The 24,187-nt window shown below is 39.4% G+C and overlaps 1 protein-coding gene and 1 pseudogene across 7 annotated transcripts in view; one reads left to right on the forward strand and one right to left on the reverse strand.

The window, feature by feature from the left end:
* The window catches only part of ELF2 (E74 like ETS transcription factor 2), a 102,119-nt gene that overhangs the window by 64,204 nt on the left and 13,728 nt on the right, over positions 1–24,187 (reverse strand). For 2 of the 6 annotated variants that reach the window (XM_080671556.1, XM_080671552.1), the window contains exons 2-3: positions 8,255–8,339; positions 6,792–7,030 (exon numbers count right to left, since the gene is read on the reverse strand). In XM_080671556.1, the coding sequence (XP_080527682.1) occupies positions 6,792–6,866 (75 nt within the window). In that variant the 5' untranslated portion in view covers positions 6,867–7,030; positions 8,255–8,339. Of the gene's footprint in view, positions 1–6,791; positions 7,031–8,254; positions 8,340–9,533; positions 9,597–14,388; positions 14,968–24,187 lie in introns of those variants that run through there. The other 4 variants (XM_080671553.1, XM_080671554.1, XM_080671555.1 and 1 more) reach the window with 4 other exon arrangements.
* LOC308250692 (small ribosomal subunit protein eS26-like) lies at positions 1,583–1,933 on the forward strand (annotated as a pseudogene). Its single transcript has one exon. The product of its transcript is annotated as a small ribosomal subunit protein eS26-like (transcript).

The raw sequence follows: 24,187 nt of genomic DNA on the forward strand, positions 1-24,187 counted from the left end.
ATTCTTCCAATTCCCTCCTCCCACCCTTTGTTCTACTATTGTCATACATTTTCTTCACATTGTAAACCCTAGCATATACTGTTCATATTTCTGTTATAAACAATTTTATAAAAATTAAAAACTGATTTTAAAAAATATTTTATATTTACCCATACATTAGCTATTTCTTCAGTGGTTTTCATTCCTTTATGTATATCTCAGTTTCCATTTGGTATACCTAACTTTTATTTACCTTCTCCTAAAGAACTTCTTTTAGTATTTCTTATAACACAAGCTCCCTGGTGATAAATTCTCTCAGCTTTTGTTGTTCTGAAAAAAAGCTTCATCGGAAGGACATTTTCACTGAATATATAATGGTAGGTTGACAAGTTTTAGCCTTTCAGCGTTTTAAAGAAATCACTATCTTCTGACTTGCATAGTTTCAGTCAAGATATCTGTAGTCATTATCTTTGTTCTTCTGTATGTAAGGAATCTTTCTCTGGATACTTTTAAGATTTTCTTTCTGAAATGGGCTTTCAGCAATTTTATGATAATGTGCCTCGGTGCCTATTTGCTCCTGCTTGGGATTTAAGATTCTCAGATTTAAAAATATATATATTTATTGATTTCAGAGAGGAAGGGAGAGGGAGAGCTAGAAACATCAATGTTGAGAGAGAATCAGATTGGCTGCCTCCTGTAGAACCCCTACTGGGGATCGAGCCCACAACCCGGGTATCTGCCCTTGACTGGAATCAAAACCGGGACCCTTTGGTCCCCAGGCAGACGCTCTATTCACTGAGCCAAACCAGCTAGGGCAAGATTCTCAGATCTTTAAGTTTATGCTTTTCATCAAATTTGGAAAATTTTATGGCCATTATTTCTTCATATTTTTTTGTTGTTGTCCTCTCCTCTCATTCTGGAACTCAAATTACATAAACTTTATATTGTCCTACAGATAACAAAGTCTGTTTTTAGTTTGTTTGGTTGGTTAGTGATTCTTTAGATTTTATAATATGCTTAACTTACCAAGTTTATCTATAAATAATATTACTTTATGTACAACATAACAAGCTTTCAATAGCATTCTTCCAATTGAGAGGGCATGTGCTCTTGGCCAGAATCGAACCTGTGACCCTTCAGTCCGCAGACTGACACTGTATCCACTGAGCCAAACAAGCTAGAGCCATAATGCAGTTTCTATTGCTCTCTTCAAATTCACTGGTCCTTTTGTTTGAAGTACCTAATCTATTTTTAATCCTATTCAGTGAATTTTCTTTTCAGATAATATTTCATTTCTGGAAGTTTCATTGGTTCCTTTATGTCTTTTATACCTCTCCTCTGAGATTCATGTTTTAACTTCTTTTAAATTCTTACTAAAACTATCCTTATTTTAATTTTTTTATTAAGTTTATTGGGTTAACATTGGTTATTAAGATTACATAGGTTTCAATTGCAGATTTCTATGATACATGATCTGTATATTGCATTGTGTGCCCACCACCCAAAGTTAAATCATCTTCTGTCACCATATATTTGGCCACAATGGAAAACTGCATGGCAGTTCTTCAAAAAAATTATAATAGCTCTCTCGGGTCCTCGTTTCCAAGATGACCAAGAAAAGAAGGAATAACAGTCGTGCCAAAAAAGGCCGAGGCCATGTGCAGCCTATTCATTGCACCAACTGCGCCCGGTGCATTCCCAAGGACAAGGCCATTAAGAAGTTTGTCATTCGAAACATAGTAGAGGCCGCAGCCGTTAGGGACATCTCCGAAGTGAGTGTCTTCGACGCCTATGTGCTTCCCAAGCTGTATGTGAAGCTGCATTACTGTGTGAGCTGTGCCATTCACAGCAAAGTAGTCGGGAACGTTCTCGTGAAGCCCGGAAGGACCGAACACCCCCACCCCGATTTAGGCCTGCGGGTGCTGCCCCATGACCTCCACCAAAGCCCATGTAAGTAAGGAGCTAAATCTTTAAAGAGTGAAGAAAAGTTTTCTGGGGGAAAACTAAATGGAAATTGTACTTCAAAAAAAAATTATAGTAAAGTTACCATCTGACCCAACAATCCCTCTTCTAGGTATCTACCTGAAAAACTTCTTTTAGCTTCCTGAGCATATTTATAACAGCTGTTTGGAAGTCTTATCTGTTAATTTCATCATCCCTCTCGTTTGTTGTCATTAACAGTTTTTTCTCTCCAAGTTATAGATTTTATGCCAGCTCCTTTGCATTTAACATGGTTGGGTGTTGAATATGCAGATTTTACGAAGTTGGGTTCTACTTTTGTTGTCTTATTTTAATATTTTAATAATGTTTACTAGGACAGATACTTATTCTTCCTCTGATACTCTGTCCCTGAAATTAGTTGTGTTAGCCTCTCCAAATTCCAAATTTTGTTTCCTCAATTCAGTGAGACGGTCACACTCTGCTTGGATCCTTCATCCCACACTGTGGTCCAGAAAGTGCCCCAAGCAATAAGGCAGTACAATCAGACCTTCTCTTCTCTCAGAAAGCAGTCCTGCGCTGAGATCTAAGTGTCTTAGTTCTTTCAGACTGCTATTACAAAACACCATACACTGGGTGACTTTTAAACAGCAGAACTTTATTGCTCAAAGATGTGGAGGCTGGAAGTCCAAGTTCAGGGTGCCAGCGTGACACTTCTGGGTCACAGACTTATTATTATATCCCTACATAGCAGAAGCAGAGATCTCTTTGGAGCCTTTTATTAAGAGCACTAATCCCATTCATAAGGATTCCTCCCTCGTGACCTAATCATTGCCTAAAAGCCCTACCTCCTAATACTATCACCATTCAGGGTTAGGATTCAACATATGAATTTTGGAAGGACATGAAACATTCAGACCATAGCACCAATGTTTCAAAAACAGTGATTTCATATATTTTGTTCATTTTCATAGTTGCTTATGGTAGAAGTACAATCTGGTCTCTTATTCCATCACAATATAAAGTGAAAAAATGCCCAATCCCACCCTGGCTGGTGTGGTTCAATGGTTGAAGCGTCAACCCACGCACCCAAGTGTCATGGGTTCAATTCCCAGTCAAGGGCACTAATACCTGGGCTGCAGGTTCCAGCCCTGACCTGGATCAAGGTGCATGCGGGAACTAATTGATGTCTCTCTCTCATATTAATGTCTCTCTCTCCCTCTGTCTCCCCCCCACCCCCCCCCCCACCCACCTTCCATTCTCTCTAGAAATCAATGGAAAAAATATCCTCACTGCTTGGGTGAGGATTAAAAAAAAAAAAAAAAAAAAAAAAAGCCCAATCCTGTTTGTTTGGAACCAGATGCCCACTAGACCTTATATATTCACTGTGTTTTTAGAATTATATTTAAATTTTTCCCCCCTGCACTAATCCTATATTTCTGTGAAACCTATTTCTGCATGCTCACTCTCCCATGCAATCATTAGATTTATATAATTAATTTTCCCCAAAGTTGCCCTAACATTTGATGAACATGATATTAAATATATAAATTAAAGGAAATTGATGTCCTCAACACTGACCTTCCCATCTCTCCTATACCAGTATAAAGTATAGCTCTTTGTTTATTAAAGTCTTCTTTCATGTACTTCAGTATCAATAATTTTCCTCAAACAAGTCCCATATATCTTTTATAGGTATTCCTCAACATTTTATATTTTTGGTTAATTTTCTGAAAGGAACCTTATTGTCCGTGATCTTTTATAACTAATTATAGTCCTTACAAAAGTAAGCTAAATATTTTTGTGTTAATTTTGTACCTGCCAAACTTTTATTAGCTCTAATGGGTTTCCATGGATTCCCTCTGGTTTTCCCAGGTAGCTATTCATATTACCTACAAATAATAATTTGTTCTCCTTTATAATATTTGTATCTTTTTTGCCTGCTTGCAGGAAAATATTAAATAATAGTAATGGTACTACCTACATTTATCTTCTTTCAAATTTTAAAGAAAATAATTTAGTACTTCACCATTCAACAGGATTCTGGCTGTTGATTTGTAAGTTATTTTTTATAATGTTAAGAAAGTATACACCTATACTTATAGTATTAAGAGTTTTTATCAGGAGTGGCTATAGAATTTCATAAAATCCCATTTCATTAAGTATTTTATTCCTACTAACATATCATATGTCATATGTCATATTAGTAGAGATACAGTACTGGTTTTCTCAATATTGAATTATCCTTGTATATCTAAATCCTCTTTGGTAACTGGACTTCTAATATATAATAGCATTTTGTATATTTATTACTATTTTTTGTGATTTTTACATCTACACTCTCAAGTTTGATTGTAATTTACTTTTGTGGTATTTTTGTCAGAACAGGATTATCCTAACTTAATAAAATGTATTACTTTTACAATAAGAAATAAAGTTATAAAAATAAAGCCTAAACATGTATTAATAACTCTCCAAATGCCTACCACTTTTGTTTGGCCAACTACTGGCTATTTTTTAAATTTTATTTTTCAATTATAATTGACATACAATATTATATTAGTTTCAGGTATCCAATACAGTACCCACCACTTTTTATACATTTATTTTTTCTTCAGATTTGAGTTATGATTATAGAATCTTGAAGGTCATTTTTTTCCACCCACCCTATTTTTACAGTATGGATATTATATACTAGTATATATTATAGATATATTCCTGAAAAAATTGCTTGTAAGATAAAAATGTATTTTTCAGCCCTAGCCAGTTTGGCTCAATGGATAGAGCATCGGCCTGAAGGGTCCCATCAAGGGTTCAATTCAGGTCAAGGGCACATGCCCAGGTTATGGGCTCCATCCCCAGTAGGGGGCGCGTGCAAGAGGCAGCCAATCAATGATTCTCTCTCATCATTGATGTTTCTCTCTCTCTCTCCTTCTCCCTTCCTGTCTGAAATCAATAAAAATGTATTTCTAAAAAAATTTTATCTTTCAAATGTCACTATCTCCAGAACTCCCTTGTAAAATGAGAATATTTTCCAGATATTAATGGCTTTTCTTTCTTCCTGGTATTCTCTTTCCCCAGATGTTTCTATTGCTCAATTCCTTACTTTATTTAAGTCTAACTAAAATACCACCTCTTCAGAGAAGCCTTCGCTGACCATTCTAATTAAAATATCCTCTACCACCTCTCCACCCATCTCTAGTGCTCATTTATTTTCACAGCCATTCTGAAGTATTTTATCCCTAATGCCTAGAAAATTACTTGACACAGGTAAGTGGTCAGTTAATATTTGTTGAAGAAAACGTTCCCCAAGAATAGTTTACCCCACTCTGGTGTAATACTACTTAATATGCTTGTGACCACCCTGTAAGGCTACCACATAAATCATTAGTCAAAAATGCCTTGGTAAAATGACTACATTTATCAGATTCTCTCTTTTATAATTAGTTCTCTAAGCCAAGAACACCTGGGATTCCATGTAAAGGAAGAAAAATATGAGTCTTCCTTATATTTATATGGAAATAAATTATTGTATTCTTTTCCATAGTGACGGTACCCAATCAGCACAAGGTAAATATATTCTGCCTATTGTTGTCGGCATCTCCCTTCATAGGGTTAAATACCAACAGAGAAAAACTATAATACAAAGAGAAAGCTCTTGAAGAAGCAGCAATAAATGGTTTGGGTGATATGGATGGAAGTCCCCCAGGTCCCTGATCTCTGGTGAATCACACCTGAAAGTGATCCTACAGAAAGTAAATCTTCAAGGAAGAAGTAGACATTGATCACAAGAACAAAGTATGTTCTGTAGCTGTGGCTTCTCTTAATGGACTTTGAACCAGTTTTAGATTCCTATACGACAGGAGCATCTGAGTTACCAAATCCATTGAGAACCAAGGAAAAGTAGTAAGCTTCGCTTTATCTCCTTCCCACTGAATTTGCACATCGCTATCTTAGAAGACTGACAGACACCAGGCAAGCAAGAAAAAGAACTCAGATTGAAGAACACACAGCCTGATGCCCTAACTTGTTTCTCAGTCATGTCACTATGCTGGTACCGAGTACCAATAACAGCAGTATCTTTCACAGACTATAGAGAAAACAGATTTTCTAAAAACAGTAAACTCTCAATTTTCCCACCTCATGTCTGACCAAATATTTGTCCATTAGTGTGACAGCATTATTCTATTTTAATTTAGCTCCTTCCCATTGGTGGGAACAGAAGCCAGGCCCTGGAAGTTCTTATATTTCTGGTACTGTTATTTTTCTATTCTCTGATTATTTAATGTCATCAATAACATGAAAATAACCCAAAATGCTAATAATGTAAAAAATTCTACATATAAAAAATTTCAAAACCTAAATTTCTTTTCTGATTTACAAATTATCTAAAGTCTTAAATACACATATATATGTAAATATTATGCATATATACATATATATTATATTAAAATATGATGGATCCTCACACTGAATAAGATATAACAAAAAAACAACAAAGATGACAACTAAAGAAAATACAAAATTCTAATTTAAGATTAATTTAATTTAGGTATAGTATATACCTATAGACTCTATAATACAAGACAATGAATTTTAAAATCTCTCTCTCAACTAATACTACAGTATTCTCTCAATTTTTTTCTCCCAGTTCATTCCAACATATGCATGTTCCAACAACTTAGAGGTGAGTCCAGCAGTACATTCCCTCAACCTTCTATTACCTAAATTATATAAAGACACATGATGTGTACATGTACAATTTCATTCGTACATTTCTCTTCTCAAATACCTGTTTCTCATTAATTTCAAAACTAAGTCTATGCACTGAAGTCTATGAACAAAACAGTAACATAATACATTGGGTGCCTAACCTCTTGATTCTCTACTCCACTGCTGGCAAGCTCCAAAACAGAACCTCCTCCACTGTCAACCACAGCTGATGTCATTGTATATTCCCTGAGGAAGCTTGAAACGCTATTAATCAGTGCAATTAAAGGTTCATGGATGATTGCCAGTGTTATAGGTTTGCATTATCATATCTTAAAAGTCAATAGAAGAGTGGAGTAGATGTCCAGAAATTCAGTCTTCTAAAGATGATGAACCAGAGAGCCTAAAAAGAGGAAGAATTTTGAAGTTATTAAAAATGTATAGGAAAGATATAAAGCACAACCTATTTTGCAATCTAATTTTTAACATTTGTATAAACTAAAAGGAGATATGCTTATACAGCCCTGTGTCAAAAGAGGGCAGTAATGAGCATTCTACTTTTTAGCATTGCCAAGTTCACTGAAATTAAGTTCTTACCAAGCTACTGAACATTCATGACATTATGATATTTATAATCTAAGAGATAAAATGTTATAACTTTCTATCTTTATGAAGGTGTTCTTTTATTCCTGATTTTCATTGATATTTTAAAAATCTATTATGCAAGAAGACATGAAATGTGCTGGACCGAGACAACTTCTAAAATTATTTGCCTGTAAGACAAATCAAAAGATTTATTGGTTTGTAAATATTTTACTGTTCTTCTTTGGCTCATTTAGTTTATTTATCTGAATAATTAGAATTGTCTTTTGCTATGGCAGCAATCTAACTTTGTGGTCACATTTTGAATACTTTACAAGAACTATAAAACAGATTAATTTGAGTAGCTTATACTTTCAAATAGAGTAGGTGAAAATAAAGTAGTGAAATCACTTGGAATACCTTAAACATTACTTTATTATTCTTTCCTCAATAATTTTTTTGCTATTGGTTCAATATACAATATAGCAAATGGTTTCAAGTAAACATAATTCAGTTTTCCTAGTAGGGATGAATTTCAATATGTACACCATCTAGATTTATGCATTAGATTATTCCTAAAAAGTTACACTTTATTTTATTTTGTGAATGTTAAATTTTTCATAGAGAAATTACAGAGATTACAGGATTTTTTCATATAAAAATTAAAGAATGCAGAAAAACTATAAAGAGAAAATACATTTTTAATAAATCATTCCATTAATATTATATCCTCTATTAAGTTTACTGGTACCATGGAAATGTGGAAATAAAATAATAAACTATTTCCATAAACTCCTACAAGCAAAAGAAATATCTGGGGACGGGGGCAGAAATTTCACCTCATTATTTAAGACCATTCAGTACTACTATCTCCTTTTTATCTTATCAACAGAAATGGAGGAAGTATTTGTATCTTAATAAAAAAATAAGAAAAATTCACAGCCCCACACACTGAAGCTCACCATTATCATATAAGGTAATGACTATTTTCAGTTTCTGTTTTCTAAACATATAGATAATAATAACGTAAATAAATTTTACTTACAATTTGAATGTTAAGTAGTCTAAGCATCCTTCACTATTTTCACAACTTGGCAAGAGCTAAAACATAAACCAGCAGTTCTCTGGAACTAGTAGCGGGGGGGAGGGGTGGGGGAGACAGTATTAATATAATTTTATTAAAAATATTTTTTCCCCAAAATAAGTGTAATTCAGACAGTATGTACTTATTACTAACCATCTCCAACGCCTAATAATACACATTATATAATACATATAATAATAAATTCCTTCTAGGGTATTGAGAAATCAGAGGTTTTTATCAAACTTAAAATTGCAAGTCACCACTAAATAACAATTACTAAGTAAGGACAGATTCAACATACACAGCCTATGCCCCATATTAGGGCTTATATTTCAAGTGGCTGCAGGATATAATCCCTGATCCCCAGGAATATAAAATCAGGTTTTTAAAAACTAACCCAAAAAACTACTATAAAGCAATGTTGATGATATATTATTGCCTATTAAGTCACCTTCCTCCTGCGCTCTCACCCTCCAAATTGACATTCCAGACACATCCAAACATCCCAACCCTCCTCTAAAGCCCTCCTCCTTTCAAAGGCTAATCCACTGACCTATGCCCTGGAGCTTACCCCTTGCTCCATCAATTATTTCCTTTTCTTCCCTAACCTTATCTGTTTTAACACCGGGTCCTCTCCCTCAACGTCCAAACATTTACAAGACTCTCTCATCTTAAACATGGAGCAGTCCTCCTGAGTGATCCTGCATTCTCCTCCAGCTACTGCTCTGATCCCTTTCTTGGATAATGTTCCAGAAGAAAAGTCTTCTATACTCTGTCTCCACTTCTAATTTCTCAGGTACTCCACCTTCTATGGAATTTTGTCATCAATTACCACCAACTGAAAGTTTTACTAAATTCTGGTTGTCCAATCCAATGGACACATTTCTGTCTTCACTGTTGCTCATACCCTCCTTGAAACTCTATCCAGAATTTATTTCTCCCTCTCTAGCTCCTCCTTTTCAATTTCCTCTTAACAGACTCACCCCTAATTTTCAAGGAACTTGGAACGAGGCTAAATGGAAATCCATATACCATATATGTAAATATTTTAAAAGTTATAAGTCAAGCTAACAAGCTATTAAATTATTATTCTATCTTGCCATCTTGCCATACATACTTTTTTAACAATCTAAAAGGCTAAGTTCTGATTTGAACTTTTCAGACTCCCTCAAGTTCTATGGGGGCATGGGAGAACCATACCCCACCCCCCTCACACACACACACACACACACACACATACCTGGCCTGCAGCCTGTCTCTTTATATCTTCCCAAGTTTGGCTCCATATACAAGAAGCCTCATATACATACATGTAGCATCCCAAGCTCTGGCCACATGCCTGCAAACTGATACCCTTTGGCCATCCCTTAGGCTACAGTCAAGAGAGGAGAGGATCAGAAAAGAGGCCTGTGAAGGGCCACATGGGCAGGGGCTCAAATACTCAGAACCTGACCTAGAAAAAGGTACAGATGGACTAGTTCAGTTCTTCCCCAAATCCTAATTTTATCAGGAGGAGCGTAGCTGGAGGAAGGCCAGATGAGGCACTCCAAAGCACAAGGCCCAAACAGGGTTCCCACTTTGCTAAGTTTAAAGACAGTGCTACTCTCTGGTCAACACTAACATGGAGGTATTTCCAGGATCCCATCCCTAGTCCTCTTCTGACTCTACACTCTAAGCTACCTCATGTATTGGCATGGCTTCATGACAATCTCTCTTCCAGTCTAAATCATTTCATGGGCTCTAGTTAGTCTACTAGATACTTTCTTACCTCTACTTCTTTATGAAATGAAATAGGGTATATAATAAATTGTACACATCTATTCTAGGATATCTGAGGCATACCATTAATTAATCCAGTAAGTCAACAAATATTAACTGTGTGTATCTATATATATAAAAGCCTAAGCGACCGAATGACCAAATGACTGATCACTATGACACTCACTGACCACCAGGGGGCAGACGCTCAATGCAGAGCTGCCCCCTGGTGGTCAGTGCCCTCCCACAGCCAACCTCCCGCAGTTGGCCAACCTCCCGTGGCCCCTCCCGCTGGCTGGCCAGTCCCTATGGCCCCGATCGAGACTGGGTGAGATGGCTCCGATTGGCCCCGATCACTGGCCAGGCCGAGGGACCCCACACATGCACGAATTTGTGCACCAGGCCTCTACTATATATATAAAAGCCTAAGCAACCATTACAACCAAACAACCAGTTGACCAGTTGCTATGACGCACACTGACCACCAGGGGGCAGGCGCTCAATGCAGGAGCTGCCCCCTGGTGGTCAGTGAGCTCCCACAGCCAACTTCCCATGGCCAGACAACCTCTCCCAGTCCTTCCCCCCCAGCCAGCAAACCTCCCGTGGTCCCTCCCCCCGACCCTCCCCCAGTCTGGCAGGCCCTTGCTAGCAGCCAGCAGGCCCCGGCCAGCCTGGCCCCGATCAGGACTGGGCAAGACGGCTCCGATGGGCCCTGATTGCCGGCCAGGCCTAGGGACCCCACCCATGCACGAATTTCATGCACTGGGCTTCTAGTCTATTATATATTATCACAGTGTTGGGTGCTAGAGATACAGCAATGAATAAAGCAAAAGTCCTTGTCCTTATGAATTTTAAATTCCAGTGGGGAGAGATGAAAATAAACAAAATAGCCTAATCAGTGTGGCTCAGTGGTTGAGTGTCAACCCATAAACCAGAAGGTCGAAGTTCAATTCTGAGTCAGGGCACAGGTCCCAGTTGCAGGCTCAATCCCCAGTAGGGGGTGTGCAGGAGGCAGCAGATCAATGATTCTCTCTCATCATTGATGCTTCTCTCTCTCTCTTCCTCCCCCTTCCTCTCTGAAATCAGTAATACACACACACACACACACACACACACACACACACGAGGCCCGATGCACGAAATTCGTGCACGGGGGTTGTGTCCCTCAGCCCAGCCTGCACCCTCTCCAATCTGGAATTTCTCTCACAATCCAGGACTGCTGGCTCCCAACTGCTCACCAGCCTGCCTTCCTGACTGCCCCTAACTGCTTCTGCCTGCCAACCTGATCACCCCCTAACCACTCCCCTGCCAGCCTGATTGATGCCTAACTGCTCCCCTGCCAGCCTGTTTTCCCCTAACTGCCCTCCCCTACAGGCCTGGTCCCCCCCAACTGCCCTCCCCTGCAAGCCTGGTCACCCCTAACTGCCCTCCCCTGCAGGCCTGGTCCCCCCCAACTGCTCTCCCCTGCAGGCCGGGGTCCCCCCTAACTGCCCTTCTTTGAAGGCCTGGTTGCCCCCAATTCCCTCCTCTGCCGGCCTGGTCACCCCTAACTGCCCTCCCCTGCAGGCTTGATCGCCCCCAACTGCCCTCCCTTGCAGGCCTGGTCCCTCCCTACTGCACTCTCCTGCTAGCCTGATCGCCCACAACTACCCTCCCCTGCTGGCCTGATCCATCCCAACTGCCCTCCCCTGCTGGCCATCTTGTGGTGGCCATCTTGTGTCCACATGGGGGCAGCCATCTTGGTGTTGGAGTGATGGTCAATGTGCATATTACTCTTTTATTAGATACGATAGAGGCCTGCTGCACGGGTGGGGGCCATCTGGTTTGCCCTGAAGGGTGTCCCGGATCAGGGTGGGGGTTCCCTTGGGGCGTGAGGCGGCCTGGGTGAGGGGCCTGTGGTGGTTTGCAGGCCGGCCATGCCCCCCAGCGACCCAAGTGGAGGCCCTGGTATCTGGGATTTAGTTACCTTCTATAATTGAAATTTTGTAGCCTTGAGCGGAGGCTAGGGCAGGCCAGGGTGGGCAGAAAGCTTGGCTTCCTCCATTGCCAGGGAAACCCAAGCCTCCTGCTCACTCCGTGGCTGCAGCCATTTTTGTTGGGATTTATCTATCTTCTATAATTGAAACTTTGTAGCCTTGAGGGAGGCCAAGGCAGACCAGGACTGCAGAAGCTTGGCTTCCTCCATCGCTGGGGAAACCCAAGCCTCCTGCTCGCTCCGTGGCCGTAGCCATCTTGGTTGGGTTAATTTGCATACTTGCTCTTGATTGGCTGGTGGGCGTGGCTTGTGGGTGTAGCGGAGTGGTGGTTAATTTACATATTGCTCTTTTATTAGATAGGGTACAGTGTGTGTGTGTGTGTGTGTGTGTGTGTGTGTGTGTGTGTATATATATATATAAAATAAATAAAAATATGAATAGCACATATGTAGATGATGATGAAAGCTAAGGAGACAAATGAACCAAAGGGAAAAAATATTTGGCAGGGAAGAGGATTGCAATTTCAAATTGAATGGTCAGAGAAAGATTCACTAAAGAACTGACATATGACTAAAGACCCAAAAGGAGTAAGCTATGACTGGGAAAGAGCCTTCTTCAAAGGAAAGATGAACTTCAAGATCTGCAACAGGGAGTACACCTGACTAGTTCAAGGATCAGCAAGGAGGCCAATATGGCTAGAGTGAAGTGAGCAAAAGGGAGAAAGAACACAAGATGACGACAGAAAGTAAGGGTCATAAAGGCCTTCTGTAAGGACTCTGACTTTTACTCCAGGAGAAGGATGACCTGATTATTATAAGGATCATTCAGATGCTGGGTTAAGAACAGACTTTTACTCCAGGAGAAGGATGACCTGATTATTATAAGGATCATTCAGATGCTGGGTTAAGAACAGACAGGGGACAAGGGCAGAAGCAGGGAGATCAGTCAGAAAGCTACTATAATAATTGGGTAATGAGTGGCTAGACAAGTGGTAGGGTTTGGAGAGACTAAAAAGTGGTCAACTTTTAGATATATTTTGAAGGTAAAGTGGAAAGATTTGCTAGCAAATGGGATGTGGGTTGTGAAAGAGTGAAGAATGAATCCAAAGATACATCACAGCACCATTAAATGGTATGGGGAAAAGTATGGGAGGAGAATATGTCCCAAACTAATCTCTTTTTTTTTTTTTCTTGGCTACCTTCACAAAAATATTACCTCTCCTATTGTGCTTAGCTCAGTAAGTTACCCCAACACTAACACAAGTTGCCTACAAAACAGAGATCCATGACTCCTTTCTTCATCAACACCATCATACTCTCACTCTTGACCCCTTCTCTATAATCTCATATCCTCTACCCTAGCTGAGGTCCTCTTTATCACTTCTCTATATTGCTGTAAGAGCCTCAGAATTTGTCTCTTAGCCTCTAATCTTGCCCCTTTCCAGTCCATCTACTGCAATGTCAGGGTAGTCTGAGACAAAATAATGTCAGGCCCCTCTCAAGTCTTCAGTAGTTCCTCAACACCTGCAAGATGAAATCCCAACCTCTTTGCAAATCTTGAAAACCAAAAAGTCTAGGTCTATTTTCAGAAGTTAAGAAATGTTCATTCTGATATGTTCGGGTATGTAAATCATTTATCTAATCCACGCTCACTTATCCAGCCTCACCTTCCTTTACTTCATCTAACTTCATACCACAGTTGTTTGTAGTTTCCTATATTCTTCTCTCCTGTCTTGAACATCCCTCCCATGCTTAACCACTGGGCCAATTCCTGTCTTATAGATCTCACTTCTAATACAACTTCATCCCTTCAGAGCTCAATTATAATTTTCTGTAATTTTCTTCCCCCAATCACATTGTATATACCTCCCTGACTCAAAACATCTGGAAAATAATAGCCTCCAGCAGATCATTCACTTGCCAAGTCCTATCAACCATACCAAGCCAAACACCTATGTCTATCCTTCAGTGTTCTTTAAAACCCTGCTCATTTTTAACTCCTTAATCTACTCCCTACTAAATTCCCAAAGCACCAAGTTTTAAAAATCAGTGTATCCAGGTTTTCTAGATCTGTGGTTTTACTACCTAAACTAGTGTCTTTCATATAGTAGGTACACAGTCAAGATGTGATGAATATAAGAATAAGCAAAGATGCTCCAGTAAGACAACTACCTTCACTGTTCACTGTACACATCACCATGCTCATTCACATCCCCATCCCTCTCCTGTCATCAGGAATGTCCTCTTCATTTTGTCAAATTCCACTTGTCCTCCAAGGACAGTTTTTTCCCCTACAATGGCATCACCTCTTTCCTATCTCTTACTACACCAGTTCTTCCAATAATACTTATTGAATACTTACCATATGTTAAGCAGCACCATGTCTGAAACACAAAAATGAAGTAAAAACTCAGCCTTCAAAGAGTTTAGAGTCTAGTAAGGAGAAACACAGAGAAGAATTACAGTGTCAATGCCATAAAGGAAACTACGAAGTACAGTGGGGACATAAAAAAGGAACACCCAAGTTGGCTTTGGAGGGTTCTAGAGAGACTTCAGAAAGGAGCCACCATTAGGTCTACAACTTAGAAGAAGGGGTGAAAACTGGCATGGCAATAGTAAGAGAAACAACTTTGAATAATGAATACTAAGTGAATTAATCAGGACGGAAGAAAAACTCTGTGTGAACAGATAGCAAATCTAAGTAGCACCCAGAAGTAAATTCTACTTGTACTATAATTTAGTTGCCCTAGAGTACAGACCACATTCTCATCAAAAAGTTTATGTGTACATAAAGTGCAAAAACAAGGAACACTCCATCTCTGATATTAGAAATAGGATGCTACATCACAAAGGACTAATATTACTAAATATAAAGAACGCTTGAAATAGAGGAATAAAGAACCAAATACCTCAAGGAAAATATACAATTCACAAAACAGATATAAAAAGGGCCCTTAAACATATGAAAAGTTCAAATTAACTCATAGAAAATATAAATTTTCAAAAAACAATATATCATTTCTCTCATCTGTCAGACTGGTGAAAATTAAAATGTATGGCACCATATTCTGTTGGCAAAATTGTGCAATTTTATACATTGCTGCTGGGAAGGCAAGTTGATACAACACTTTGAAAGTGGAATTTGGCAATGTCTAACAAAAACTGCATATGCATTTACCATTTTTAAAACAGCTTTGCTGAGATATAATTAACACGTTTACCCAATTAAGGTGTATAATTCAATGGTTTTTATTTTTTAATTGATTTGAGAGGAAAGGAGAGAGAGAAACACTGATGTGAGAGAGAAACATTGATTGGTTGCCTTCCACACGTGCCCTGACAAGGTATTAAACCCGCAACCTGGGTATGTGTCCAATTGGGAATCAAACCCACTGCCTTTTAGTGTGGGGGACAATGCTCCAACCAATTGAGCCATACCCGCCAGGGCTCCATGGTTTTTAGCATATTCACAAAGTTGTATGATATCACCACAATCTAATTTTAGCACATTTTCAGCACTCCCCCCGCCCCCATCCCATGCCCATTAGCAGTCACTCCCTATCATTCCCCAACCCCCAGTCCCTGGCAACCACTAATATACTTTCTATATCTAGAGACTTGCTTGTCTATTTCATATAAATAGAATAACATAATATGTGATCTTTTGTGATTGGCTTCTTTCACTTAATGTTTTTAATATTCATCTATGTGTAATATGCATCAGTATTGTATTTCTTTTTATTGTTTTTTTAGAAAGAAATGTTGCCTGAAATTCTGTATTAGCAAGAAATTATTCTTAGGCATAGGCCTTATTCAAATTTACCCATAACTACCTAGAACCAAAATATAAACTTTTTATAGTACTAAATAAAAAGGCCCCCTGGAAAAGCAGCTAGGAGGAAAACTATTTACAAGATTATCTCCCTTTACCTAATTAAGCCAAAGGTTTACAGCTTCTTCCATAGGACTAGAACATGGGCATGAATGGGCCTGTAGAACATATAATAAACAAATGCATGCTTACTTTTATTTGAAGGATTAGAGTCCCTGTACCTGGGACTCTAATCACCAGGCAAGGGGAACTAAAGTTCTTGCACAGAGGTTAAAACACAAATCTTCAGCCTCAGCAGTACAGATCTTTCAGTCTTGAAGAGGTACGTCAGAGGTCATTGTACTCATGGCTAGAGTAAGGATATACAGCAGGTCATAAAGAAAAAAGACATAGGTGGAATCTGGAGGAATCAATCTGCAAGCTTCCTATGCTCTCTCCTTCCCAAGAGAGGTCAGACAGAGCTTACTCCTCTCCCCCAGCAGCAAAAATGCACCAATGTGCATGCAGTGTTTCTGCCCAGGCATGCCCATCGGAGACTCAGCGCCAAAGGTTTCATTGCAGGCAGGTCACGGGGCACCCTCTGCCTTGTGTGCACCAATACTACAGACCCCTAGATGAAAAGCAGGTGTTCAACATAAACCGTACTGTTTGCACAAACAGTCTAGGCAGAGTGAATCACCCTTATCAGTTACTGGGAACACCCTGAGAGCCAAGTTCCCAGATGCCAGCCAAGGGCCAACCTTGCAAACAGGCCTTTCTAAGGACAGCAGTTTCAAACTTGCTATGTTAACTATTTTCTGAAGAGCCAGTTATTTAACTTCTTGAGATCTCAAACATAATGGTCTGTAATGAAGAGGACATGGACACAATCTTTCCCACATATTATATATGGGAGGTTTAAAATGCTTTATCATTATAGAGTGATATCATGATTGAGTTTAAGTGCTTACTAGTAGTTATGACATATTAAGAACAACATCTCAATGTCCAAATATTATGTAAAGATTCATAAAGGCAGACTTCCTGGAACATTCTCAACTCATCCAGATTATGAAATAAAATATAAAAAATGAACTAGCTCTGAAAGTTTACTTAAGCACACCATTAGAGAACAAAAATGTAAGATGAAACATTCAGCCCTGGCTGGTTTGGCTCAGTGGATAAAGCGTCAGCCTGTGGACTGAAGGGTCCCAAGTTCGATTTTAGTCAAAGGCACATGCTAGGTTTGCAGGCTCGATCCCCAGTAGGGGGTATGCAGGAGGCGGCCGATCAATGATTCTCTCTCATCATTGATGTGTCTATCTCTCTCTCCTTCTCCATTCCTCTCTGAAATCAAGAAGTATATATTTTTTTAAAAAGACAACATTCACTAATCTGTTCTAAAATGAATATACTTTCTAGGTCTTACTAATTATAACCTAAAATTAAATTTAAATAATCATGAAATTTAGAGTTTAAAGTATTATATGTTTAACGCAGAATTGAGTTGTTTTTTTTTCTTTATCGATTAAGGTATTACATATGTCCTTATCCTGCCCATTGCCCCCACCCCCCCCCGCCGACTCATGCCCTCACCCTAGAATTGAGTTTTTAAGAAAAAGTACTTTAAAAATTAATTGATTTCAGAGGGGAAGGGAGAGGGACAGAGAGATAAAAAACATCAGTGATGAGAGAGAATCATTGATCGGCTGCCTCCTGCACACTCCCTACTGGCGATTAAGCCTGCAACCCGGGTAATGTGCCCTGACCAGGAATTGATCCATGACCTCCTGGTTCATAGGTCAACACTCAACCACTGAGCCATGCCCACTGAGCAGAAAAACTTTTAATTCATGGATCTAAATTGTATCACTGTAAGGTTATAAATATAATTACTCAATATATGGTCAGGTTACTCATGAAAATACTGTAACTTTGGCCTTCGAGTATAGATAAGAACCCAAGAGATTCTGAGTTTTAATACTAATTCTGCAATCACTGTACTACTTGCTTGCTATACTCCCAATACATGAATGTGACCTTTTTCTTAAATCATTTATAAAGCTTAGCCCTACAATCAGCCTACCGCAATGCTCCTCTAAGTTTCCTCATTTTCACCGATATGGCTGAGTAGAAGCCTATAGAACATATAAATTACCAGATTAGAGAAGTTTTTTGGTTTTGTTCTTTGGACACATTTATAGTCCAACTAGAGGCCCGGTGCACAAAATTCGTGCAACGGGGGGGGGGGGGGGTTTGTCCCTCAGCCCAGCCTGCACCCTCTCCAATCTGGGATCCCTCAAGGGATGTCCGACTGCCTGTTTAAACCTGGGATCGGGGCTAAACGGGCAGTCGAACATCCCTCTCACAATCCAGGACTGCTGGCTCCCAACTGCTTGCCTGCCTGCCTTCCTGATTGCCCCTAACCACTTCTGCCTGCCAACCTGATCACCCCCTAACCACTCCCCTGCCAACCTGATTGATGCCTAACTGCTCCCCTACCAGCCTGTTTTCCCCTAACTGCCCTCCCCTGCAGGCCTGGTCCCCCCCAACTGCTCTCCCCTGCAGGCCTGGGTCCCCCCCCAACTGCCCTCCCCTGCAGGCCTGGTCACCCCTAACTGCCCTCCCCTGCAGGCCTGGTCCCCCCCAACTGCTCTCCCCTGCAGGCCTGGGTCCCCCCCAACTGCCCTCCCCTGCAGGCCTGATCACCCCTAACTGCCCTCCCCTGCAGGCCTGGTTCCCCCCAACTGCTCTCCCCTGCAGGCCTGGGTCCCTCCCAACTGCCTTTCCCTGCAGGCCTGGTTGCCCCCAACTTCCCTCCTCTGCCGGCTTAATCACCCCTAACTGCCCTCCCCTGCTGGCCTGATCGCCCACAACTGTCCTCCCTTGCAGGCCTGGTCCCTCCCAACTGCCCTCCCTTGCTGGCCATCTTGTGTCCACATCAGGGCAGGATCTTTGACCACATGGGGCAGCCATCTTGTGTGTTGGAGTGATGGTCAATCTGCATATTACTCTTTTATTAGATAGGATAGGGGCCTGGTGCACGGGTGGGGGACATCTGGTTTGCCCTGAAGGGTGTCCCGGATCAGGGTGGGGGTTCCCTTGGGGTGTGGGGCGGCCTGGGCAAAGGGCCTGTGGAGGTTTGCAGGCCGGCCACGCCCCCTGGCGACCCAAGCGGAGGCCCTGGTATCTGGGGTTTATTTATCTTCTACAATTGAAACTTTGTAGCCTGGAGCAGAGCCAAGCCTTCTGCTTGCTCCGTGGCAGCAGCCATTTCTGTTGGGATTTATGTATCTTCTATAATTGAAACTTTGTAGCCTTAAGAGGAGGCCTGGGCCGGCCAGGGTGTGCGGAAAGCTTGGCTTCCTCCATCACCGGGGGCAACCCTAGCCTCCTGCTCTTTCCAGCTCCGTGGCTGCCGCCATTTCTGTTTGGATTTATGTATCTTCTATCACTGAAACATTGTAGCCTTGAGTGGAGGCCTAGGCCGGGAAGGGCAGGCGGGAAGCTTGGCTTCCTCCATTGCCAGGGAAACCCAAGCCTCCCTCCTGCTCTCTGTGGCCGTAGCCATCTTGGTTGGGTTTATTTGCATATTTGCTCCTGATTGGCTGGTGGGTGTGGCAGAGTGATGGTTAATTTGCATATTATTCTTTTATTAGATAGGATAAAGCAAATTAACATATACTAACTTAGAAAACAAATTAGATTAGTTTTTGGTTAGGAATCTTTTTTTATGATTTTTTTAAAGAGAGAAAGGGAGAGAGGGAAGAAAGGAAGGGAGGGGGAAGTGGGAGAGATAAACATCTTATATATGTATTCATTGGTTGATTCTTCTATGTGCTCTACCTGGGAATTGAACCCAAAACCTTGGCATATTGGGACAAGACTCTAACCAACTGAGCTAACCCAGCCAGGGCAACTTTACCCTATTTCATGTTTTTAAAAAAAATGTTTTTATTAATTTCAAAGAAAGGAAGGGGGAGAGGGGAGGGAATCATAAATGATGAGAGAGAATCGCTGATTGGTTGCCTCCCCCAAGCACCCTGATGGGGGCCGGGGATTGGACCTACAACCGAGATACATGCCCTAGACTGGGAATCAAACCCAAGACCCTTGGGTCTGCATGCTGATGCTCTAACCATTGAACAACCACCCAGGCCCATTTAATATTTTTGAACCACAGTGAACCCCAAGGTGGAAAGCAAAACCTTAGATAAGGGGGAGACTACTATACATACTTAATGAAAATCTTTCTACCCATCCCACCAACACAAACTAGAATATAAGCTCCACTAGAGCTGCCTCATAGCTATTTTAATCACCATTGTATATAGACCTCTCAAAACAGTGTCTGGCACATAATAGACAACAATGTTAACCACTAGATCAACTTATTCTTGTTCCTGGTTTCCTCCTATTATTTTATCATCTCTAATATATATAGGCATACCTCAGAGATATTGTGGGCTTGGTTCCAGACCACCACAATAAATCAAGTAACACAATAAAGCCTTTTTGCTAGTGCTGGGTCTTGCCATCACTTTGTAAAAAGCACAACACCTCTGGAGTGCAATAAAACGAAGTATGTCTGGCCCTGTCAGTGTGGCTCAGTGGATTGAGCATCACTGGTCCCTGGTTCATTTCCCAGTCAGGGCACATGCCCGGGTTGCAGGCTTGATCCCCAGTAGGGGGTGTTCGGGAGGCAGCTAATCAATCTCTCTCACATCAATGTTTCTCTCCCTCCCCTGCCCCCCAAAAAAGACTGTATTCTACACTGTCTAATCTGAATTAAAAGTTATAATTTTATGTTAATATCAGTAGGCCAAATAAAAATAACCGTGACAGTTTGTACTAGTGAAATAATAAGAGAAAAAGTGTTTACATATCAAGTTATTTAGAAAGTCAGTCACGATACAACTACATGAAGTCTTCTGTATATTTTAGGCCATAATTATAGTTGAAAGTATAATTTTATAATGCTAATATAAATTGGTTGAAGTTAACACAAGAACATTTGCCATTGCTATAATTGTATTACATTTAAAGTTTTATACATATTGGTATTTTATTTTATTCTTAGAGAATTAAATTTCAAAAAGAAATATCCGGAAGAAGTTATTTTCCCTGAAATTCTTTATGAAGCTAAAATTATTTTTTTTAAAAAAAAAAAAACCCTACATCTATTTACTCACACTCAGAAACTGTTAAAGAAAAAAAAATTGAATACTGAACTGTAAATAAACTTTTAGTCAAGAATCAAGGTCACTGCTATGTTTTTCCAGTGGTTTCCCACCACACTTAGAAAAAAAAATCTAAATTCTTTTATATAAAGGTCAATCAGAGCTAGCCCACCCAACGACTCTGACCTCATCCATCCCTCATCGCTCCTTCACTGGCTTCCTGAGCTCCAGCCCCACTGGCTCTATTCCTACAGCACACCAAGCTTATTCTAAACCTCCTGCTCTCTAGGATACAAGGCTCTTCCGGATCATCAACAGACAGAATCCTCCTTACCCATCATGCATATATCACTTCAAATACCACCCCTGCAGGAGGCATTTCCCTCTTGATTCCCCTCCCCAAAATTATATTCCATTTTCATGTACCTGCCCTATCATTCTCTATTTGATATCACATTACCCTATTTCATTTTTTCATTATATTTTTCAGACTAAAATTACCTTACTTGTTTATATGTTGTTTTTTAAAAAATAATTATTTTTAGAGAGAAAGGAAGGGGGGGGGAGAGAGAGAGAGAGAAACATCAATATGAAAGTGAACATCGATCAGCTGCCTCCGCACTTCCCCCAACCAGGGATCCAGCCAAAAACCTGGGCTTACGCCCTGAGCGGGAATCAATTTAATGTCTGTCTCCTTAATAGGTACTACATTATCTTGTTTACCGCAGTCTTTCAAGAACATAAAATGAATGAATACTATACTATTATATGTGCAGACTGATATGAAGATTTTGATATTTCCTAACCATTCTAATGGATTATATTGCTCTCTTAGGCTTCTGTTTGTTTGTTTGTTTGTTTGTTTGTTTGTTTGTTTGTTTTTCCTACCCATTAGCACCTACCATGAGAGAATTAATTAACAAGAAATATGAACAAGTAGATGTTATACCATATAATCAGTTCAGAGACTGACCTATGGTTTAAAAATTAATGACATGTCTTTCGACAAGTACACTCATATATCAATAAACATTAGTAATTATAAGTAAATTGTTCATTACATTTAAATTAAGAGTATCAGATAAAATTTAACATTTAAGAATAATATACTCTCAGGAATATCATAAAATAGAAATTAAAAATACTGAAAGTAATTTAGAAATAAAACATCACTTTGAGATTTAATGAGTAGTTTAGATATTATTTTCTATCTAAAATTTAATGTTATTTCCAAATAAAAAAACCATGTTTAAAGGATTAAAGGAGAGTTTGACAACTGTAACTTATAAAACAGGCAAATGCAATAAAAGTACAAATATTACAAAAAAAGAATAAAATAAAAATTCTGGACTTGAAAGCTGCAACAATTCTAAAGTTGAAGAGTGTAACAACCAAAATTACAAATTCACTAACAGAGCTCAATAGCGTATTTGAGATCAGGCACATTCAGTGTGGTATGGCTTAACACTAGCTGAGGCAGGTTCAATAATAGTGTATTTGAGATGACAGAAAGGAGTTGGTGAACTTGAAGATATATCAATAGAAATGACCAATTCTGAAGAACATAAAAGAATATATAATTGTAAAAAAAATGAACACAGCCTCAGAAACATATGTGATACCATCAAGCATACCAATATACATGTAAGGAGAGTCCCAGAAGAGGAGGGAAAAAAGAACAGAAAAAATATTTAAAGAAATTATGGTCAATACTCACCAAATTATTAAAAAATACTAATCTATAGATTTCAGCTTCACTATTCCAAAACAGAATAAATACAAAGAGATCCACACCTGGACACATCATAGTAAAACTGTTGAAAACTAAAGAGAAAATCTTGAAAGCACAGAGAAAAACAAATCTTCATAAACAATGGAGATCAGAAAGCAGGAGATGTCATATTCAAGGTGTTGAAAGAAAAAAATCTATAACAAAGAATTTTATATTCAGCAAAACTACTATTGAAAAATAAAAGCAATATAAAAACAATCCCACCCCGCAAAAAAGACTAAGCTAGTTCATGGATAAGACTTGCCTTACAAGAAATCCTAAAGGAAGTCCATCAAGCTAAAGGAAATAACCAGACAGTAACTCAAGTACACACACATAAAAAGAGCACATTAAAAGATAAATATATTTGCAAATATAAGAGTATAAGTATTTTTTCTTCTCTTAACTGTTTTCAAAGATATACACCTATAAAAAATTATAAAACTGTATTGTTGGCCTTTTAATATATACAAATTTAACATACGACAATAACAACAACAGATAGGAGAGGTGAGAAAATAAAGCAAAGATTCTATATTTTACCATAATTAAATTAGTCAATCTGAAGTACGCTGTGATAAAATAAGATCCATATTGTGCCCTGGCCAGATGGCTCAGTTGGTTAGAGCATCCTCCCATACACCAAAAGACTGTGGGTTCAATTCTTGGTCAGGGCATATATCTCGGTTGCAGGTTCTATCCCCAACTGGGAGCATAACGGGAGGCAACCAGTCGATGTTTCTCTCTCACATTAGTGTGTTCTCTCTCTCTCTCCCTCCCTCCCTCCCTCCCTCCCTTCCCTTCCTTTCTCTCTCTAAAAAAAAAAAGGAAAATCAATAAAACATGTCCTCGGAGGGAGGATTTTTAAAAAATTTTTAAAGATACATATTGTAATTCCTAGAGCCACCTCAGGTAATAACTCTAAAAATCTAGTTAAAAAACTAACAAAGAAATGCAAAACCCTGGAAAATATCTATTAACTCTAGAAGAGGCAGCAAAAGATGAACAAAGAAATAAAAATAGAAATGAGATATATGGAAAATAACTAGCAAAACTGAAGACATGGTTACACTAAATATAAACAGATTAAACCCTCCAATCAAAAGGGAGATATGGTCAGACTTTTTTTGAAAGTATTTCAACTACATGTGGCCTATAAGTTTTTTGTTTTTTTTAATTTATTTCAAAGAGGAAAGGAGAGAGAGAGAGAGATAGAAACATCAATGATGAGAATCATTGATTGACTGCCTCCTGCATGCCCCACACTGGAGATCAAGCCTGCAACCCAGGCATGTGCCCTGACCTGGGATCAAACCCTGACCTCCTGGTTCACAGGTCAAGGCTCAACCACTGAGCCACCTGGCCAGGCAAGACACATTTTAAATTAAAAACAAAAATA

Source organism: Plecotus auritus (genome assembly GCF_963455305.1).
Source record: "Plecotus auritus genome assembly, chromosome: 6".
NCBI lineage: Eukaryota > Metazoa > Chordata > Mammalia > Chiroptera > Vespertilionidae > Plecotus > Plecotus auritus.